General features: G+C 36.9%; 2 protein-coding genes and 1 long non-coding RNA gene across 3 annotated transcripts; 1 reads left to right on the top strand and 2 right to left on the bottom strand.

Annotated features, from left to right (window-relative positions):
• The first annotated feature begins 377 nt into the window (after positions 1–377).
• On the top strand, positions 378–11758 carry LOC141390266 (uncharacterized). Its single transcript, XM_073963108.1, has 3 exons — positions 378–1153; positions 10505–11094; positions 11163–11758. The coding sequence occupies exons 1-3, from the start codon at positions 849–851 to the stop codon at positions 11756–11758; spliced, it is 1491 nt and encodes a 496-aa protein (XP_073819209.1). The 5' UTR covers positions 378–848.
• Positions 11759–13203: 1445 nt separating this feature from the next.
• On the bottom strand, positions 13204–14992 carry LOC141390264 (uncharacterized). The gene is made up of 2 exons (XR_012409308.1): positions 14674–14992; positions 13204–14614 (listed from the first exon to the last, which is right to left on the bottom strand). It is a non-coding gene; the product is annotated as an uncharacterized lncRNA (long non-coding RNA).
• A 1687-nt stretch (positions 14993–16679) lies between these two features.
• Positions 16680–20486, bottom strand: LOC141390263 (uncharacterized). The gene is made up of 4 exons (XM_073963107.1): positions 20168–20486; positions 18465–19598; positions 18049–18229; positions 16680–17555 (listed from the first exon to the last, which is right to left on the bottom strand). The coding sequence occupies exons 1-4, from the start codon at positions 20297–20299 to the stop codon at positions 16783–16785; spliced, it is 2220 nt and encodes a 739-aa protein (XP_073819208.1). The 5' UTR covers positions 20300–20486; the 3' UTR covers positions 16680–16782.
• Positions 20487–21238: the final 752 nt, after the last annotated feature.

Genomic DNA, 21238 nt, shown 5'->3' with positions numbered 1-21238 from the left:
AAACATGCGGCGTGTTTCTGTAATCTAGCAATCATAATCTTCGAATTAACATCAAGGTTTAGTCGAATAATTATTTTTCTAACTACACATTAAATACTTCTTTAAATGTTATATTTCAAATATTTACAAAAGCGTTTATTATCGATAAAATTGTTCTAATATCATTGAAAAATGTGTGTGTACATTCCATTAAAGACAATTTTAACACCTTCATCGTTTCTTTCCCCAATATTAGCACTACCCACAAAAATTGCTTATTACCTGAAGGTCATATTTAACAGAGAAATGCGTCAACTCTACACACTAAATTTGTCTATAAAATTTGTCGTAATCCATAAACATTCACCTTAAGGGCTTTACCATAATTAAGAGAGACAGCAAGCAGACGAGACGCATTTCTTCGAATGTGAATAAAGCATCCATCCGATGGAGAAAGTTTCGCATCCAGTTAAACTCTACATAGCCGCCTGCACACACACACCATGTTCAATGTTACAACAGACACAACAAATAAGCTAGACGAAGAAAAAAGCACTAACTTGAAGTCCAAATGCGCATGCGTGCAAGCAGTTTATTACGAACCGCGATCAGCAACGGACACGATATTATAATCGGGACGTACGAAATCCATTTCGGACCAAAAGTGTCAAGTATATATAATCGAATGTTGGAATAGTGCAAAGTGAATTTTATAAAAATAATTCAATATTATTGTTATTAATTAAATATTTTTTTAATAAATAAACAAATTCATCGAGAAGGAGAACAAAAAGAGCCAAATTATTTGAAAACGAAAGTGTGTTTATAAAACAAAAAAAAAAAAAGAGAGATTCTTTAGGTAACCGACAATGACATCGTCACCGTCGTGGTCGACGCATTCGAGTAGCATACGCCGCCTGTCTCTGACCACCAACAACAATAATAGTGTGGCTTACATTTGTGCGGTATGGTGTTGTTGTGCGATATTGTTTACCAGCTTAACCGATTTGGTATTATGCAATAATGTAAATGACGGTGATGGTGAAAACATTTCGTCAACGACATCAACAAAATACGCCAATGAATCAGCTTCAAATTTGAATGGAAGCGACTTATTACTGGAAGATTCGTATGATATGGTGTGGTCCCAAGTCTTAGAGGATTATGTTTTCAGGTATGTTCATGTTAGAGAAACAAAAACAACAACTCTAAACTCTACAATTTTTAAAACTACACACATACATATGCATATGTTGTATATATACATATTTGCAAATATTTCCAATTTTGAGTTTCCATTAAAATAACCATAGAAATTTTATGAGCTACATAAATGACTTCCTTCGTAGAAAAGCTCTTCATTTTAAAACACTTTTAGCTAAAATCGTTGGTGGTAGGCCCAAAAATATATGCATGTATGACACTTTTGATCGTAATGAAGAAGAACAAGCATGAAAGTATCAGTCGGCTTTACCGACAAAGATATACCCTCAGCCTATGTGAATTAAAGCTTTCATCTATGGACAGATCGAATACTGGCTATTCGGCCATTTTTTGGACATTTTATCGTACCGACAAAAAAATATGGATTTGGATTAAAATATACATGTGTTGTGGAGGAGGCATGGATCGACATTGTCCTTTTTGGAATTGGATCTTATTTTGGGAGTCATTTCTTTGGATAGATATCACAATCACCACTCATGTAAGTGTGTCGCGGTATAATTTAGAGCTTTTGAACCATTATATAAGGAAGCGTAGACTTGCCCACAAAAAACATAATATCGCTGTAATAACCGAATAGGACCACAAAGAGTAGCTAGGCCGTAGGGGTTTTTTACAGCTTCCAGGTCATTTTCTCAGAAATTATTATTTTCAGATGATTTAACCATTTGTTCTATGCTCCCTGACTAACCTGTTAACTTCCCCCCGAAATGTTTTTATGGGTCGATCTTGCATTGCCACTAAACTTGAGTAGCGTTGTCAGTTGTCTGCGCGACTGAGATGAAATGTTGTACCATTAATGTCAACTCAACTGGGGGTCGATAAACATGTTATCGATCAGTGTTTTTTCCAACTTGTGACCTCTTACTTACTTAGCTGGCCCATTACAGAACATTTGTTCCATAGACCGAACTAAGAAAAGATCTCCAATTCTCTCTATTTGTTGCTTCGCACTCTGGAATACCGCGCCTTGTCATCTCATCATCCACTTGTTTGCGCCATCTATTCTTTGGCCTGCCAATTCTGCGTGCACCGCTATGTGGCTCGAATTTATACGCCTTTTTAGCGGGTTCATCATCGCTCATTCTTATTATATGGCCTAGCCAACGCAATCGCTGCATCTCGATACGTTTAACTATATTGATGTCCTTGTATAGCAGATACAGCTCGTGGTTCATACGACGTCGATATTCAACGCAGATCGGTCCGTAGATCTTTCGAAGAATTTTTCTCTCAAACACGCCAAGCACTGCCTTATCTGCTTGCGCAAGTACCCAGGCTTCGGAACCATACATTAGCACGGGTAGTATCAGTGTTTTGTAAAGCGTTATTTTTGTTTGACGAGTTGTGGCTTTGTTTTTAAAGTGCTTACTTAAGCCATAGTAGCATCTGTTGGCCAATACAATTCTTCTTTTTATTTCACAACTGATGTCGTTTGTTGTGTTTACGGCAGTGCCGAGGTATACAAAGTCTTTTACTACCTCAAAATTATAGGAACCAACTTCAACAGTTGGTCCGATCTCAACGGACGCATTGCGCGTCGACACCATCAGCTTGGTCTTCTCGCCGTTTACCGCCAGACCCACTTTAGCAGATTCTTCTTCGACCTTCATAAAGGTATCGGTTACTTCTTTTACTGATCGTCCCATGATGTCTATATCATCAGCATAAGCAAGTAACATGTGGCTATTGGTGTAGATTGTGCCAGTTCTTTTGACGTTTGCCTCTCGTATAACCTTTTCTAGCAGGATGTTGAAAAGGTAACACGAAAGGCTGTCTCCTTGCCTGAAACCTCTTTTGGTACAAAACTCCTCGGAGCGGTTCTTTCCTATTTTAGCTGAAGATCTTGTGTCAGTTAGAGTCATTTTACAAAGCCGAATGAGCTTTGCGAGGATACCAAATTCAGACATTGCTTGGAATACCTTTGAACGTAGCGGGCTGTCGAAGGCTGCTTTATAATCGACAAAAAGGTGGTAGGTGTCGATCTGCATCTCTTGGGTCTTCTCCAGGATTTGCCGCAGGGTAAATATCTGGTCAATGGTGGACTTGCCAGCTCTAAAGCCGCATTGGTATGGTCCAATTATTTTGTTGACCATGGGCTTTAGTCGTTCGCACAATATCCCTGACACTATCTTGTATGCGATAGGGAGAATACTTATGCCCCTGTAGTTGGAGCATAAAGTCTTATCTCCTTTCTTATGGACGGGACACAGAATGCTCAGGTTCCAATCGTCGGGTACGCGCTCTTCCTGCCAGATGGAGCTAACTAGCTGATGCATACACCTTATCAGCGTGTTGCCTCCGGTTTAAACAGCTCGGCTGGTAGGCCATCAGCTCCTGCTGCCTTATTATTCTTCAGGCGGTTTATTGCTGTCTTTACCTCATCTTGGCCGGGTGGTATACATTCAATACCGTCTTCTTGGATTGGATCTGTGGTATCTTCGTCGACTCCGCTACTATTGGATACCAACAGTTTGGAAAAATGCTCTTTCCATATCCTTAGCACACTATCTGTATCAGTTACCAGATTACCTTGCTGGTCTCTACAGGAGGATGTGCCAGATCCAAAGCCATCAGTTTGATGTTTCACTCTTTGGTAGAATTTTCGGACTTCATTCTGTCTCCTGTACATCTCGATTTGTTCACACTCCCGCTTTTCCATCTCTCTCTTTTTCCTGCGGAAAAGACGTTTCTCCTCTCTCCTTTTCTCCCGATACCTCTCTCGTGCGCTACGCGTTGCTACTGATTGTAAAGTAGCCCTATATGCCGCATTTTTCTCTTCGGTAGCAGCACGACACTCCTGGTCATACCATGGATTCCTTGGTGAAGGTCTCTGGTATCCAAGTACTGATTTTGCGGCTGTTTGCATGGAGTGGGCAATGTTTTGTCCTGATATGTTATCGGGACGAGGAGTGCTTTGATTAAGCAGTTGGGCCAGTTGAGTGGAATATGCTGTGGCTATCTGTTGTGATTGCAGCTTACCGATGTCAAACTTCCGTGTTGTGTCTGTTCGCACTTTGTTTGCTACGTTTAATCTGGTACGTACCTTTGCCGCAACAAGGTAGTGGTCCGAGTCTATGTTTGCACCTCGGAACGATCGTACATCCAACACACTTGATGCATCTCTTCCATCTATCACAACGTGATCAATTTGATTTCTTGTTCCTTGATCTGGCGACAGCCAGGTGCCCTTATGAATATCGAGATGCTTAAATCTGGTACTGCTAACTACCATGTTTCTTGCAGCTGCAAAGTCTATCAGCCTCATACCATTGTCAGATGTTTCACTGTGGAGACTGAATTTCCCGACGGTTGGGCCAAAGATATTCTCCTTTTCAATTTTGGCATTAAAATCGCCTAGTATAATTTTAATGTCATGGGCAGGGCAACGGTCATAAGTTTCTTCTAAGCGCTCGTAAAAAATATCTTTGGCCTGTTCGTCCTTGTCTTCAGTGGGAGCATGAGCGCAAATAAAGCTGATGTTGAAGAATTTAGCTTTTATTCGAATTGCAGCGAGTCTTTCATTCACTGGGGTGAAGCTGGAGACCAGATGTTTTAACCTTCGACCAACTACAAATCCGCAACCAAACTCATGCTTTGTATCATGGCAGCTATAATACAGTGCGTCACCTTTAGGTGTTGTTGTGACGCCTTTCCCATTCCATCGTATTTCCTGTATGGCAGTAATGTCGGCCTTGTACTTTTCAAGTACATCTGCCAATGCGTCAACTGCACCTTCTCTATAAAGAGTGCGAACATTCCAGGTGCAGATTCGCAGATCATGGTCCTTAAAACGTTTGCGGGGGTCGTCAACTTTTGAGGGATTTGTTTTTCTTTTCTTGTGACTTCTATTCGCCAAAAAAAACTATTTTAAAATTAATTTGCGCTTTGGATAACTCTTTTGTGCGTTCTGGACAATATTTTAATATTTTGGCTGAGTTTTCGAGCAAATTTAGAAAACAACCCAAGATTGGAATATAACCTGGCCATTGAATCTTCGGATCGTCAAGTTTTATTTGCTGTCCCAAAAAATGATAAGTTCGGTGGAATTATTTTTTGATGATGAAGAAAATGTACAGATTAGATATAGTCCTCAATAGCTCATTTTGTGTTGCCGTTTGCTCCTTGAGGAGATTTGTTTTGTTGTCCTCTTTTCTGCAACTTCTCCGCGGAGTGGGACGAACACTGTCCATTGGGTAGGAGAAAAAACGGCTTGATCCGCTTCAACAGTTGGAATTATTTCTATTTCATCTTCATCCCATGATTCCACAATACCATAAACTGAACCTACTGGATTTGTCACCAAATTCATTTGCAAAAGATTTGCTGCTGTCTGCTCCAAAGGCGATAAATTCACTTCTTGTGATGGACCACCACCAGTGGCGTTGAAGTTTCTTTTATTTTGAGCCATTTTCTTTATCAACTTTGCTTTAAAGTGAAACCAGACTCTCTGCCACACTTCAGGTGTTCGTGTTGGAGGTCCATGGCTGTTTAAACTGTCCGAAATCGACATCCACGCTTCATCTGCTGTGGCTTTGGTTTCACCAAAAACCCGAACTCCTCGGGCTAAGTTTGGATTTTCACTCAGTTTATCAATTAATATGGGTGCCACCGTGGTGCAATGGTACGCACGCCCGCCTTGCACGCAGAAGGTCGGGGGTTCGATTCCGCGGCCAAGCAACATCAAACATTTTTCAACGGTGGCAAAATACCCCTCAGTAATGTTGGCGACATTTCCTGAGTATTTCAGCCTTGAAAAACTTCTCCATAAGTGGTGTCTTAATACACGCCGTTCGGACTCGGCGATAAACAGTAGGTCCCATATCATTGAGCTAAATATGAATCGGGGTGCACTCATTGATATGAGAGAAGTCTCCCTTGTCCCGTATGGGATGTTGTGGAACAATGTTTGTTTTGTTTTTATTTATCAATTAATATTTCGAACTGTTGCTTTGTCGTTATTTTCACCAAATGATGCAAAGAATCAATAATTGTTAACAAAATGTTTATTTTTCCTTCTATTTTACTTCTTGTTTCTTCGAAAATGTTCACTGCAACTGAAAATTGGTGGTTGCTGAAAACAGCAGATTCGTCAACTGAGATTCGCAACTTCAGTTGAGTGTTGCCATACGTGGATCAATTTTGACAACTGGCAACGCCACTCAACGGTAATTGTTATCGATGATCGACCCCTTATTAAATCACCACTTGTAGCGAAGTTTTTCATGGCTGAAATACTCAGAAAATGTCGCCAACATTACACTGAAGGGTATTTTGGCCACCGTTGAAAATGAGATCTTGGAACTTTAGCGTGCATGGCGGGTGTGCATGCTATTGCACGGTAGTACTAAATGAAAGCATATTTATACAAATTTTCCTTCTTCGGTGAAGGAAGACAAACGAAAAAACTGATCGGAAACCGATTTCAGTTCCACAACCAAAAAACCGAACCAAAATCATCTTGCCCACAATAATGTATTTAGAGGATTTTCGAATAACATAATATCGCTGAAAACAGGACCATTAGGAGTACCTTCGGTAAAAATTCCCAAAGAATCCTCGAACAGACCTTAAACAGCACTCAAACAAAAATGTTGAACTTTAGTGAGGGACCACCCTAAAGAGTGGATCGATATTGCTCATTTTCGAACTTAAACTAAGTTTCAAGATCAAAAGTTTGGATCAAATCGGTTGCTCCGTTCAAGAAATATCGCCTGTACCATTTTAGCGTAACTTGTTGAACTTTTGTGGGGAAGATACCGGAAGCAGTGTACCGATAATCACCATCTTTGAACTTTATTTAAGACTCGCAGAAATATTACGATATTTCTACGTTTGGACCAACACAGTAACCTTTTCGAAAGTTGTCGTGTGCACAGCCACTACATATCGCCGCAGGGGTTTTTACAGCTTTCGTGCCACTTCCTCAGGCAGTATAGACATGTCCTTTAAAAAACTTGTACTGCCGTAATAGGGGCCCCGAGAACAACCTGTTGCAAAATCAAAATATTTCTAGAGCAGGTCTTAAACTGAATTTTTCCGAGTGGAGGGGACCGATATGGACCAACTTTGAGCTTGATCTATCTTTGGAAAAAATATTGGGAGGGTCAAATTTTGGTCTGAATCGGACATCCCTAAATCTATTTCAAATTTTTGAAACGGATTCCGTCCAAACATAGTTGAGACCTAATACCATTATTTCGATGAGTCAATTTTGGGAGCATGAAAGTGTGTAAATACCCTCATTAGCCTAAAGGCTGAGGGTATAAAAAATGTATATTGGGCAAAAAAGAAGAATTCTTAAGAGTTTTTGTGTACATTTAAGACATTATTGGACGTCAGAATTTCATTTTAAAAGAATTCAAGACTGGTTGCGAGTTTTGCTTGCTTTTGAACCATTTAGGAGAAGATTCACAATAGGAATAGGCGATAGAATTCATCATTAACAAGCCCACAATTGGGCGCCAGAATTTCATGATGGGTACACTCACTATTGCTCACTAATCGCTATTGTCCTTCTGGAATTCTTTATGATAAAATCCACGGTTGGGCACCAAAATTTCAATATGATGATATCTAGGACCAAAAATATGGACACCAAAATATCTGTAGGGAATAACTACAATTGGTTTCTTGATGAAAAAAATAACGATTTTTTTCTATAACCCCTTTGGGCGCCAGAGTTTGCCTGTCACAGTTTGGAAGCCTGAATATTAATATAAACAGGACCGTTATTTGGAGGCAGAATTTGCCCATTAACATACCCAGTATTGGGCTCCAGAACTGGCCATTAACAAACCCACGTGTTGGCACTAAAATGTTTGTATTAACAGGAGCTCTTGTGGAAACCATAATTATACTGTCTGTATTTTTTTTTTTGGATATTTCTATATCCGATTGTACTTATATACATATGCATTGAATGATACTTATATACTCTAGTTGTGAGTTATAGCCTACTTCTGAAATATTCTGATGAGGGTCTCCAATTTGAAAAATGATATGCCCAAAAATATATGCGATTATTAATAGGTCCATTGTTTTGAACATATGTACGATTTATTGTTCAAGCTACTCTAAAAACACGGGGAAATTGGTCAAAAAGTATTACGCCATTTTAATGAAAAAATTGTAATGTAATGATGCATGAAATCAGTAAAATAAGTCTAAAACAAGGTTTACATCATTGTTAAATAAGAAATTTTCGCTAACATTAACTTCCCAAATTTTGGTTCGGTTCATTCATTTTATCCCAAAATATAGTGTGTGATGCTACATCCACGGTTCTTGACTGATCGCCTTGAAATATATACTCGTATATATCGATATAGATTTTCATGGGGAACACTGAAATCGGATGCGGACAAAAATTGTATGAACTTTACGCAAATTAGCGATATTTTATAGGTTTTTTAATGCTAAAATGCAGTCGATGCTACATCTTAGCCTCCAAATTAAAAGTAAATGGTCATTATGCACATGTTCAAACACATCATTATACCCTCAGCCTTTAGGCTAAAGAGGGTATTTACACTTTGATACGACCAAAAATGTGCCTCATCGAAATAATGGTTTGAGACCCCAAGTATGTTTGTACGATATCCGTTTCAGACAATTTTGAGTAGATCTAGCAATGTTCGTCCGTCTGTCGGTCTGTCTGGCTGGCTGGTGCGCACGATAACTCTCGAATGGATCAATCGATTCGGTTCAAATTTTGGGTATCGAAATATTTTGTCCAGATTCGATTTAAGTTCGAAGATGGGTCATATAGGTCCACTCCTTCAGGTACCTCCCCCACAAATGTTCAAAAATTGTCGCAAAACTTGTGCGCATGATAACTCTTGTAGGGAATAACCGATTTGGTTCATACTTTGCACATCGTGTAATTTCTACCAAACTTAGATTAGGTTCCAATATGGACACAATCGGTCCACTCCTTCGGGTACCTCCCACACAAAATTTCGGAAAAGTTCAGTTTAGGACCTGGTCTCGAATCGCTTTGATTTTTGTTTACGCAAGATGTATTCGCTGTCCTGTATACGACGCTGCAATTTTCATTAGGGGCAAGTCCATACTTCCTGAGAAAATAGCCTGAAAGTTACAAAAAACCCTATGACACCGTGTGTAGTGGTTGGAGCACAAGATAACTCTCGAACGGATCTGCCGATTCGGTCCAAAATTTGGCTTTCGTAATATTTTGTCCAAACTTAGTTCAAGTTCAAAGATGGATTATATCGGTCCACTTCCTCCGGTACCTCCCCCACAGAAGTTCAAAAATGTTCGGAAAATTTTTGCGTACGATTATTCTTGAAGGGAGTAACCGATTTGGTCCATACTTTGCACATTATGAGATTTCTACCAGACTTAGATGAGGTTCCAATATGGACTCAATCGGTAAACTCCTTCGAGTACCTCCCACACAAAATTTCGGAAAATTTCAGTTTAGGACCTGCTCTCGAATCGCCTTGGTTTTTGTTGTACCATCTTGTATTCACTGTCCCCTATACGAAGGTACATGTTTCCTCAGGGGCAAGTCCATACTTCCTGAAAAAATAGCCTGAAAGTTAAAAAACAAACCCTATGACACCATGTTTATGGGTGGAGCGCAAGATAATTCTCGAACGGAAATGCCGGTTCCGGCCAAAATTTGGCCTTCGTAATATTGTTTCCAAACTTAGTTTAAGTTCGTAGATAAGCCGAATCGGATCACTCCTTCAGGTACCTACCCCACAAAAGTTCAAAACTATTCGGAAAAATTGTGGGCACGATAACTCTTGATGGGAGTGACCGATTTGGTCCATACTTTACACATTCTCATAATATCTACCAGATATAGATCAGGTTCGAATATGGACTATATTTGTCCACTCCATCCGGTACCTCCCACACAAAAATTTGGATAAGTTCACTTTAAGACCTGCTATTGGATCACTTTGATTTTTGTTGAAGCAACTTACATTCGCTGCCTCAATTACGATGGTAAAAGTTGTTTCAGGGGCAAGTCCATACTTCTTGAGAAAACAGCCCGAAGGGTGTAAAAACCCCCTATGGCACCCCCATGGTCTATGTCGGTCCTTTTGTTTAAGTACCTTTTCAGCAAAATTTTTGAACTTTAATCCTAATCAACATTTTTGTCGGTTCATACGAGACCAAAATTTTGAAACCCCCTAAATACATAAGTTTTTTGTGAAAAAAGTGTTTCAATTTGCACAGGCTGAGGGTATATCTCTGTCGGCAAAGCCGACTGATACTTTTTTACGTGTTTTTACTAATTTAAAACATCTTCTTGGTTATTTTTTAGTCAAAGTCCTAGAAGTCGAGCATCCAAAGATCTTCCATACTTTAATGAAATGAATGGATTTGGTGGTTCCCCTTCGCCACCATATCAAATGATGATGAATCCAGGTATGGGCCCCAATCCACCACATCCTCAAATGCCACTCAATTACCATTCCTCGGCGTACAAGAGGCCGAACTCGAATGTTTACATCAACAAACGTATAGGAGAGGCTGGTGTTGAACTGGAACCACACAAAAGGGCACCTTTGCAAGTGGTTAATCCTCAATTTCGTCCAATGACAAATCAAATGATACAACAGCAACAACATCAGCAACCAGGATTTCTGCAGCAACTTTTCGGTACGACAGGACCCAGTGCTAGTATGCAATTACCACAAACGGGTTCTACACAACAGCACAGGCCATTACCATTGCAACAGCACAATGTTCGGGGAGGACCTCCTCAGACATTTAGAGCCGTATCAGAGAATGACTTGTATTTATTGGGTGCCATAGAGAAGCTAGTATATCGTGTAGATTACTTAGAGAGCAGAGTAAGAAGAACAGAACAATTGATTTACTATCTCATGGCCGGAAACAAACAACAAGAAGGTAATGTATACGTCCACATATTAACATTACGGTCACCATATAATTACCTTTTTCCTGTTTCATTTTAGTTCGTGATCCATGTCCCACAAATTTCACACGAATCAGCGACAATTGTTACTACATTAATAGCTATCAACAAGTCAATTGGAAAACTGCAAACTCAGCATGCAAAGCTCTAAATGCACATTTGGCAGAATTTGAAAAGGTATCAGAAAACGAAGAAATCATGGCTTATCTATTGAACCAACCCAATCACCGTGGTCGAGACTATTGGTTGGGCGGTTTAAATCCTGGCTTGATTTGGATTTGGTCAAATTCTGCCAAACCTGTAAATCCGAATATGAATTTAACATCGATAGCGATGTCACACAAAGAAGGTAGTTCCACCACAAAGGACACCGAAACCGAATCCAATACTATTGATGTGGGCGGCGAGAAGGATGACAAAGGAGACAATAGTAAAAATGAATCCATTTTAAATAATACACTTGAAATACCAGGTGAAGGTAGATGTTTGCGCTTAGCCTATAACAGTGCCAAACACGCATACAATTATCACGGTCAAGAGTGCACAACCAGGCAGAGCTATATTTGTGAACATGAAGATAAAACATTAGATAATAAACTGAAAAAAATTGCCAGGGATCTTAAATTGTTCGATTAATGTATTTTTATATAATTTATGTATTTTAAATATGTATTTACGTATGTATATATGATTATCTATATTTATATTATGTTATTAAAAATATATATTTATCTTTTGAAAATGACGATTTTTTAAATAAATTGTATATGTTTCAACAATTATAAGAAAAGTAATCATTTATATGCTGTTTTCCAAGGTAATGTTTTCGAACCAAGAATACGAATATTTTTTTGTACTAATTTAGGAAGGTTTTTGCAAAAATCAGTTGGTCGACTCGTTGAAGACAATATTGGGTGAATAATATGAACAAATTGTAAGTAATTACAAGTTATGAAAATTGCCAAACAAATGTTTTTGAAACCAATAAATATTTGAAAATCATTACATTATATACATTTCGTTTTTAATGACGATTAACTGCCAACAATTAGCAACTATATTAGGATACGAGCCCTAACCACTGCTAATTCGTACACAGAACATTGCATTAAAATGTGTATATCTTCAGATCTATAAAGACTACACAAACAAATTTTTATTATTCTTAAAGATAATTTTATTCTCTTAAGACATACATGAACAAAGAAACATATAAAGAAAATGCCTTTTTAAAAAACAAACAAAAGCGAAAGTTCATTATTTTAAACAAAAATATTGTGACCACTATTAATTCGTACAGTCGCCAATATTCACGGTTAGAATTGTGTTATGGCATCTATGTTTTTTTAAAACGATCTCGACACGCTTTGGCATGGTACTGACTAGCTTTTCAAAATCTTCTGGAGCTATCGGGTCCAAATTTTCTGAATTTTGGACTTTGACCTGTCAACAGTCCGTTGGGGTTCATTTCGAAGCTTTATTTTCATAATAGACCACAAATTTCTTTTGGATTAAGGTCTGGACTAAAGGATGACCAATCCAGGACCTCGATTCCATTTTCTTCAAACCACTTTTTCGTTTTTATAGCCGTATGGGAAGAAGCTCCATCCTGTTAGAATATGTATTTCCCACCGTCTGCTAATTTCGATACGGATTATATCAGATTTTCTTCTAGGATTTTTATATATTTTCCTGCATTTACGATTTTATCTACCCAGCAAAATGTTCGATGCCAAAGATGACATTCAATCATGGGTGCAAGTGATCTAGCATGTCATCTTTTTAGCATCTTCATCGATGAATTTTATATGAGCGTGGACCCCAAAAGATGACGTTCTTTTCTGGATCCTAAGCATGTCATTTTAACCAATGCGTTGACATGTCATTTCCACCAATGTTTTGGCATGTCATTTCCACCAATGATTTGACATGTCATTTTCGCCAATGCTTTGACACGTCATTTTCACCCATGCTTTGACATGTCATTTTAATCTATGCTTTGCCATGTCGTTTTCACCAACCCCTTGGCATGAAATTTTCATGTCTGGTTTGGAAAATGGAAATGCTGTATTGAAATATGATTTTCATGACAAACAAAACTCTTTATTAATTCAAACGAATTCATGAAATAGCTACAATTAATTTATCAGTTTAGTTTTTCAAAAGTTTACATCCAAAATTGCAATGTAATCACCACCGCTGCAACGCAAAAGATTACTTCCTCCGTTCTCCGCAACTGATATTCTTTCATATTACAAAAGGTTTTTTCAATTATCTTCCCATCACCAGTTCAGATTTCGACATGGACTCCAAATGCACTCCTTTAAGTATTTTTATTTCGTAAATTACTTTTATTTTATAATTTTGTTATTTTATAACAACATGGTAATTTATACTCTTTTGTTTAGTGACGGAAATATGTAGGGATCTACAACCCGGCTTGCTTTAGGGATCTCTAAGAACAAAATGTAACGAACGGGGAGGAGAGACTTTTTATGGAAAATACCATTTATGCTTAATTAATTTATTTTTAATTGTTTCTTTCCAAAAGTAGTTTCTTCTTTATTTTCAGATTCTTGTTCCTTTTCGTTTCGGATTTTTTTTTTCAAATTCCAAGAAGCGAGATTTGATTGATTTCATTCTATGTCAGATTTAGAACAGACAAGGGAACTTTTAAAATAACAATGTGTGCAGTCCGATTCTATTTTTAGCTCGATGGTTGGGACTTCATATAATACCAATTGTTTAGAAGTTTTAGTTGTTTGATATGCAGGAAATGTAAGACAACATCACGACGACAGTTCTAACAACTTTGGTCTGTTCCAGAAACTGCAAGAATCTACTTATTTTTACTACGATAACAATTGTTCCTTTATGTTATCGGAAAAAATAGTAAAAATTAGTAGATTTTTGCAGTACGGGAACATACCAAAATGAAAATAAACAGGTGTATAAATAAAAATACAAACATCATCTCTATTGGATCGATGGAATGGGTACAAATGCTGATGAAAAGATCGGATCTTTCACGACTTCCTTTGCATTGGTTCAAATCCTAATGAAAAGATCGGATCTTTCACGACTTCCTTTGAACCAATGCAAAAGATGACATGAAATCACGTCATCGCAAAGAACCCCTTCCGTCAAATTTTGCTGGGTATGATTGGAGGATGGGGATGTATGTCTTCAAAAGGTCTGACCGACACCTTTTGAAGACATTCATCCCCATACCATAACTCTACCTGGAAACTTTAGTGTACGTTTAAAGCAGTCTTTATTGTATGCCTCGGCGCTTTTACGTATTACCATTTTTCTGACATCACCAGCACATACATACATCGGGGCTAAAAATTATGCTGTCTCATTGCCGTTGTACCCAAAATCGTCTCTCTTTAGCCCATAATAGGCGTTTTTTCAGTTGAAGTGCTGTAAGCAATGGTTTTCCCTGGCCTAAAATTTATGTAAATTATCAAGTTGATGGTTTTCCCTGGCCTAAAATTTATGTAAATTATCAAGTTGATTTCGAAATACCGGCCTAATTTTTAACTTACTTTATAGAAATAACCAATGCTTTTCATATGCAGTCGGGCCCACTCACGTTTTATGGGCCTTCCAATTACTTCAGACCACTTTATGGCTATATCTTGAACCGATATTTGTTAAATCTCTTTTATCGCGATGACTTATTTTGGAAATTCGGGCTCTGTTTGAAATATTTTTGCTGAAATTTCCACTTTTTCAGTACTTTCTAACAATACTTTGTTGTATTGTAGACCTTGGAATTTTAAGATCAGTCGAAATCTGAAATTATCGACGATTAAAATTCGAACTTCCTCGCAAATAGGTTTGCCACTTGCCATTTTTAGAAATGATGAAAATTAAAATAAAATAAAGTGAAAACGTTTTTTTTTTTGTCTCCTTTACATTCATATTCTCTCATTGTAACAATAACACTGTGCAACATTTTTAAGCCAATCGCGTGGAAACAACTTCTGTCCAGAATTTTATGAAGATAGATGACCAATAGGCAAAAACCATATTTGGGTTTTGTTTTCTTAGATCGGGTTCGGTTTTTATGGCCTCATCTAAAAATGGTTAAAGATCGAATTTTTAAAACAAATCGGGGCTGTATCTCTGAAACCAATACGAATCTTGTTTTGACATCTGCAGCATACTTGTAGATAAGAGCAAGAAGAAAATATTTGGAAGAATAGTGAACTCGAAAAAGTGCATTTATTGCCTCAAATTTTATAATATATCTAAAAATTCTATAATTTATGTATATTTCGCAGCGTATCTTCCAAAATGTTAAATTCTTCTTAATGTTACCTTTTGGGAAAATATCCTCTGGAATGTAATACACAACTCTTCAGAACATTATATTGTTGTAAAATGTTTCTATCGCCTTGTTTATAGCAAATTTTCCAACAACAATTTGGTAAATATTTCAATAATTCATTAAAATCCCCAAAATGAGAATAAACAGCCTGTGTGAACATTGTTTGAAATAAGTTTTGTAAAAGGTATGTTATGAAATACCCCTTAAACAACGTGAAATAAAAATTTTAGAGTTTCAGAATGTTCTGAAGAATTGATGGTCACATTATTTGGAACATTTTTAGAATGGTTACTTGTTTCAACTTCCAACAGTTTAGTTGTTACTGACCAGAATTTCAGAAATTATGTAAACTTTTCTATATTTTAATGAGTTTGATGCGCTAGATGCAGCTTTTCCTAGTTCATCTGTTTGACACATAAGTTCTACTACTTAAGGGCTACAATATTGCTGAAGACTGCCAAGCAAAATTCTTATTAGTATCGGAGATAAAGGTCCGATCACTGGAAAAAAGGCTCATTTTGGGTCGGTTTAGATGAGGCCATAAAATCTTAACCCGATCTAAGAACACAAAACCCAATTAAGGTTTTTGTAGTCTCAATATGTACTTTCAGAAAGTGCCCATTAGAAGTTGTTTGCATTTCCAGTGTTGCACAGTGTAATTTTACAATTTTTGTTTACATTTTGATTTTCCGTTTAGCTTGAGGGCAATTTGTAAACTGAACGAATAAATAGTGGTCAAATAATTTGTAGCAATAATTAAAGGTCTTTTTGTTTACTTAATATTTTTAACATTTCAACACAGGATTTAATATTATTTCCATGTCAGTTTAGAGGAAATAAATGGACTTTTCAGAAATGTATAAATTTGTCGGTGTTATTTATTATCATATCTAAATCTTTATTCTGGTGTTTGATGTTAAAGAGTGAAAAAATACCTGGTGTATGAATTAATAGTGGTTAGGACTCGTAGAATATCTCCACTAATAGGGTTACCATATAGACCAAGCGAGTATCATATTAGATGTAAACAATACCCTATACGTCACAAACCAAACATATCTGAAAAAACAAGAGATTTTATTTGTAAAAAGCCAACCTCTGCTACCTTCTGGCATATGTTGGCACGACTAAAATCAAACTTAAAACGCAAATTTCTGGACACAAATAACATTAATAAAAACGGAAAAACCTATAGATTATTTTCAGTAAATTCAATAATTTTTGTATGTCATGATGTGCTTTTTTATTGCACAAGGCCAGTTTATTAGAGTTTTCTTTACTTAAGCCTATATTAACGGAGCTGCACTGTTTCGTGAAGTACTCACACCAGGTTTGCCAACACTTCGTCAGTTATAATTGAATGTGGGGATTCCATCTCTTCGTCGCCTTCCATGAGTATAACATGTGTTTCAGAACCTTCTTCTGCGTCGCCTTCCGCTTCATCCATGGGTGTAACATGCGTTTCTGAACCTTCTTCCACTTGCTCTTTGCTATACTTAGTTTTCAATGCATCATTTATCGTTTGTATCTCTTCGTCGGTCATATTTGGGTGCTTCACTTTCACATGTATTCGTAAGTTGGTGATTTTAGAGAACTTTGAACCACAAAAACATTTAATATCACCAAATTCATGAGTACGTTGATGTAGTAGACAATCCCCTTTTTGTGTAAAACTTTTTTCACAGAAAAGACATTTGTACGGTCGCTCACCCGTGTGTGTTCTATGATGGTTTTTAAGAATATTCAGTGCTGTGAATCTCATGGGGCAGATATCGCATGAGTATGGCCTTTCGCCGGTATGTTTTCGAACATGCTTTTGCAATGAGGACGAAGAAGTGAAACTGGCATTACAAAAATTACATTTAAAGGGCGTTTCACCAGTATGTGTTCGCTTATGTGAAAATAGTTCAGCTTTAGTAACGTAGGCATTGGGACAAATATCACACTTGAAATCCTTTTTATTTTGATGCCGCATTATGTGTTGGCGTAAATTCGAATTTTGCGTAAAACGTTTACCGCAGATCGTGCAGAGAAAGGGTTTATCTCCACTATGTACACGTAGGTGATCGACAAGTGAAGCTTTCATCGTAAATACTGAAATTAAACATTTGATGTCGAATGTCAGAACATACATTTGTATATTTTAAACAAAATGTAAAACAATCTGCTTGCAATTGTCACAATTAGAATATATCATAAAACATGCAAATTAAATTCTTCGATAAAAAATTAATTTTAAGGTAATAATTTTGTCATTAAGAAAAATTAAACAAAAAAATCTTATGAAGACATTGTACTATGGAATTAAAAATAATCGCTGTCTTTATAACAGCAACCAACACTCATCACATGCAAGATAAAGCAGTATCAACGCAAAGAAAACACTTCTGTGGTTTTCTACGAAAACTACATTAGTCTAAAAATCTAAATTTTAAGGATAGCGAAAACAATATTTCTTGTGATATTTGCTACATGTTTTGGTTTTTTCTTACATACTTCTTTTAAAGGATGCCAAAAATAATTGTTATATTAAAAATTAAAAAAAAAAATGTTGTCGTAAATGCGTATAATACAATTGTAGACTTACCTTTCTTACAGACATGACATTGATTTCGCGCATTTCGATTGTGCACCTCAATCATATGCACACTTAATTCTTCGACGCTATCACACACTTGCTTGCATTCTAAACATGGATGATTTTTATGTGTCAAACTGTGTTCATCTAATTTTTCCTTCGATATAAAGATGCGATCGCATTGATTGCACTAATAGAAAAACAAAACAAAACCATGGTGTAACAATACATAAAGTGAAATATAGTAAGAAGAGACACGAACAAATCTACGAAGCAAGATATTATCTGATCAATGTCGAGTGCTCATTATCTGGATAGAATGCATTATCACGATTTATTGAAAATATTTCATATGAAGCGATAATGTTCTCTTTCCAAATAATAAGCACTAATTTGAACATGACCTTACCCATGGTTTAACTTACTTTAAAATTACTTGTCATGCAGTTTTGTTTCATGTGATATGTCAAAGTCTTTCTTTGGGCAAATCCAGCTTGACAATACTCGCAATAGAACTTAAAGTTAGAGTAATGTTGTTCCTCTAGCATAGTTGAGTGTCGAGTTCTTGACAGTAGACGAGGATTGGGAACATTTTCTTGAGTTAATTCCTCGTGAACATCTGCTCCAACATCAGAACTTGTAGAATTCTCTTCATTTTCTTGTTCATGATTGTCATGAGTAGAGCTGGCAGAACTAGGAACGATATCTTCCATTCCAACACCTGAATGTCTATTTGCAATATGTCGCCGTAGTACTTTCAAACTCACAAATGTCATTATACACATTGAACATTTGTATTGTTCTTTACGTTTTCCAAAGGACCTTAATCTCTTTGGGGTAAATTCACTTTGTCCACATGCAGTATCACAATTCTGTTCATTTATATTTGGTATATCTTCATTATCAACACATTCATTTTGTTCAATATTATAAGGCTTTTTTTCGATAGCTTGCTGTGAATCATCTACCATGTCTTCAGAATATTCAAAGCAAGACGTATCCACATTTTGTTCTATTACCTCATCTTCATCTGAACGTTCTAGAGTATCATGAACTATAAACTTGTTTTCGTCAGAGGTACAAGACTCGTTATTAATACTATCTGTCTCTACCACGATATATGACTCCCCATTGTCACCGTGTTGTTTTGATATCAAGGAGAAATGTTGTTCAGAACGAAATGATTTTGAAGAATCCCGTCGTTTGTTGATTTTTTCACAAAAATCTATGTTGTTGTAGGTTGTGAATTGTAAATCATCAAGAGTTTCCTCGCCAGATATACATACTTCTGTTTGTACCTCTTTACTTTGAGAGCTGGCATCAATTTGTGTTTGACTCGGGGTACTTCTAACAGGTATATCGTCAGTTTGTGTCTCAATGTCTCTCGCCGATTTCTTTTCCAGAGATGATTCACATTCCATCGTAACATCGGGTAGCATTAGCATTTGCCTCAGCGTTTTATTGGAATTTTCAATTTTAATTTTAAAAACATAGCAGCGATTTATTTCACTAATACATGACAAACAGACTTTTTCCGGCATTTTATCATGTTGCTGAAGCTATAGAAAGGACACAAATTATTTGTGGTTTTTTGAGACAAAAAATGGAGCAAGTTAAATGTTTTCTCTAAGCTCGGCTCGGGAACACAGGAAGGTCTCGTCATTCACCCTGACTGATCACAAATACATATGTATAACATTTATTGCGGAAGTCCATACTTCCCTCTGAAGTTCCGAAAATTCTTTTGTATGTAACTTCGCTATTTTTGAACGGATAATGATAATATGAGTACCATTGTAAAGCTTACGGAATACACTATCATATACATACATACATTTAATTATAAATAGCCGGTCTTTGGCCTGGGATTTAAAACTTTCTCGTCAACAGGTGCAACACTTTAACAAGGGAATATTCACAACTTCAGAGGCTCATATCTCGGGTAGAACTTCCGCAATAAATGTTATAGATATTTGTGATCAGGGTGAATGACGAGACCCACATTAATAAAATGCCATCATTCGAAATAACAAATTTCATTCATTTCTACTACTTCGCTCATTCAGTCAAATCTCGAAAAAAAACATTCAACTTAATTAAGACCTAAAAAATAAAAATTCTCTCTCACCTTCAAGTTGGTAATAGAAGATATCATGCTTGCCACACATCCTCCAGCACTGTCCGATTGATACATTGAAAGAAGCATACTGGAATTCAAGCTTAGACAACATCGACATATTTTTCCAGTGTCAATATCCATTTCAATTTAATATATCTTTTAACTCTGCAACGGGGCAATTTCTAAAATATAGGTTTGGCCCTTTTATTTTGTTTGGGGTTTACTTTGGTAAATACGAGTTCAAAGAAACGATGCGAATAAGGAAATAAAAGAGAAGACCCGATAAATATGAGTGGCCAAAACAAAGCTGATAAAAGCGGGTACACACTAGAGCTGGCAAACCATCGATATTCCCAACATTAAGCGGGGTACACACGATCAGTTTTGACTGTCGATTTTTCGGAATTATCGATAAATGTCAAACTGTCCACCGACCACAAAATATTTTGTGGTTGCCTGATGACTGACAAAAATGGACGGCCACACTGGCAAGCAAGCGATTGTTTGAGCAAAACTGACAGTCAAAACTGATCGTGTGTACCCCACTTTAGATATTTTCGATATAATGTTTTAAAATATCTGTTGCTATCGATATTATCGTTAAGTTGTCATCGCCATTAATTTCGAGATGAAAATGGCGGAAATGTCAATGATTTTCTTGAAATTATGCAAAAGCTTTGTTCCTTTACCTGCCTGAGGTTACCATTTCTTACCATTTTTAACCTGCAAAGCGTTTCTTTACTTTAACATGCATACGATTTATATGAGACCAGTTCACCACTTTTACCCTTTTTTTCCACTGTTACCATTTTTTAAAGTAAAGGAACAGACAAAAAAGTAGTTCACAGAAATGTTAGTCCCTGTTTACACAGGGAAAGTTGATGGGAAAGAAAATTGAGTTTATGGGCGAGGGAGTAGAGAGGAATAAGAGGGGGTACACACACCTCTGTACTGGCAAATTCTGTTTTGTTTCGTTTTTCTTCGTATACAACCTGAAGTTGGCTGCAGATTTGTTTTTGCATTTTCTTTCATTTTATTTTCTCCGTCGAGAAACAAACAACAGCGGAGACAATTGAAAAA

Source organism: Musca autumnalis, unplaced genomic scaffold (genome assembly GCF_047663935.1).
Source record: "Musca autumnalis isolate F117 unplaced genomic scaffold, ASM4766393v1 scaffold_1, whole genome shotgun sequence".
NCBI lineage: Eukaryota > Metazoa > Arthropoda > Insecta > Diptera > Muscidae > Musca > Musca autumnalis.
Note: the sequence above shows the minus strand (reverse complement) of the source record. Positions and strands in the feature narration are given on the sequence as shown.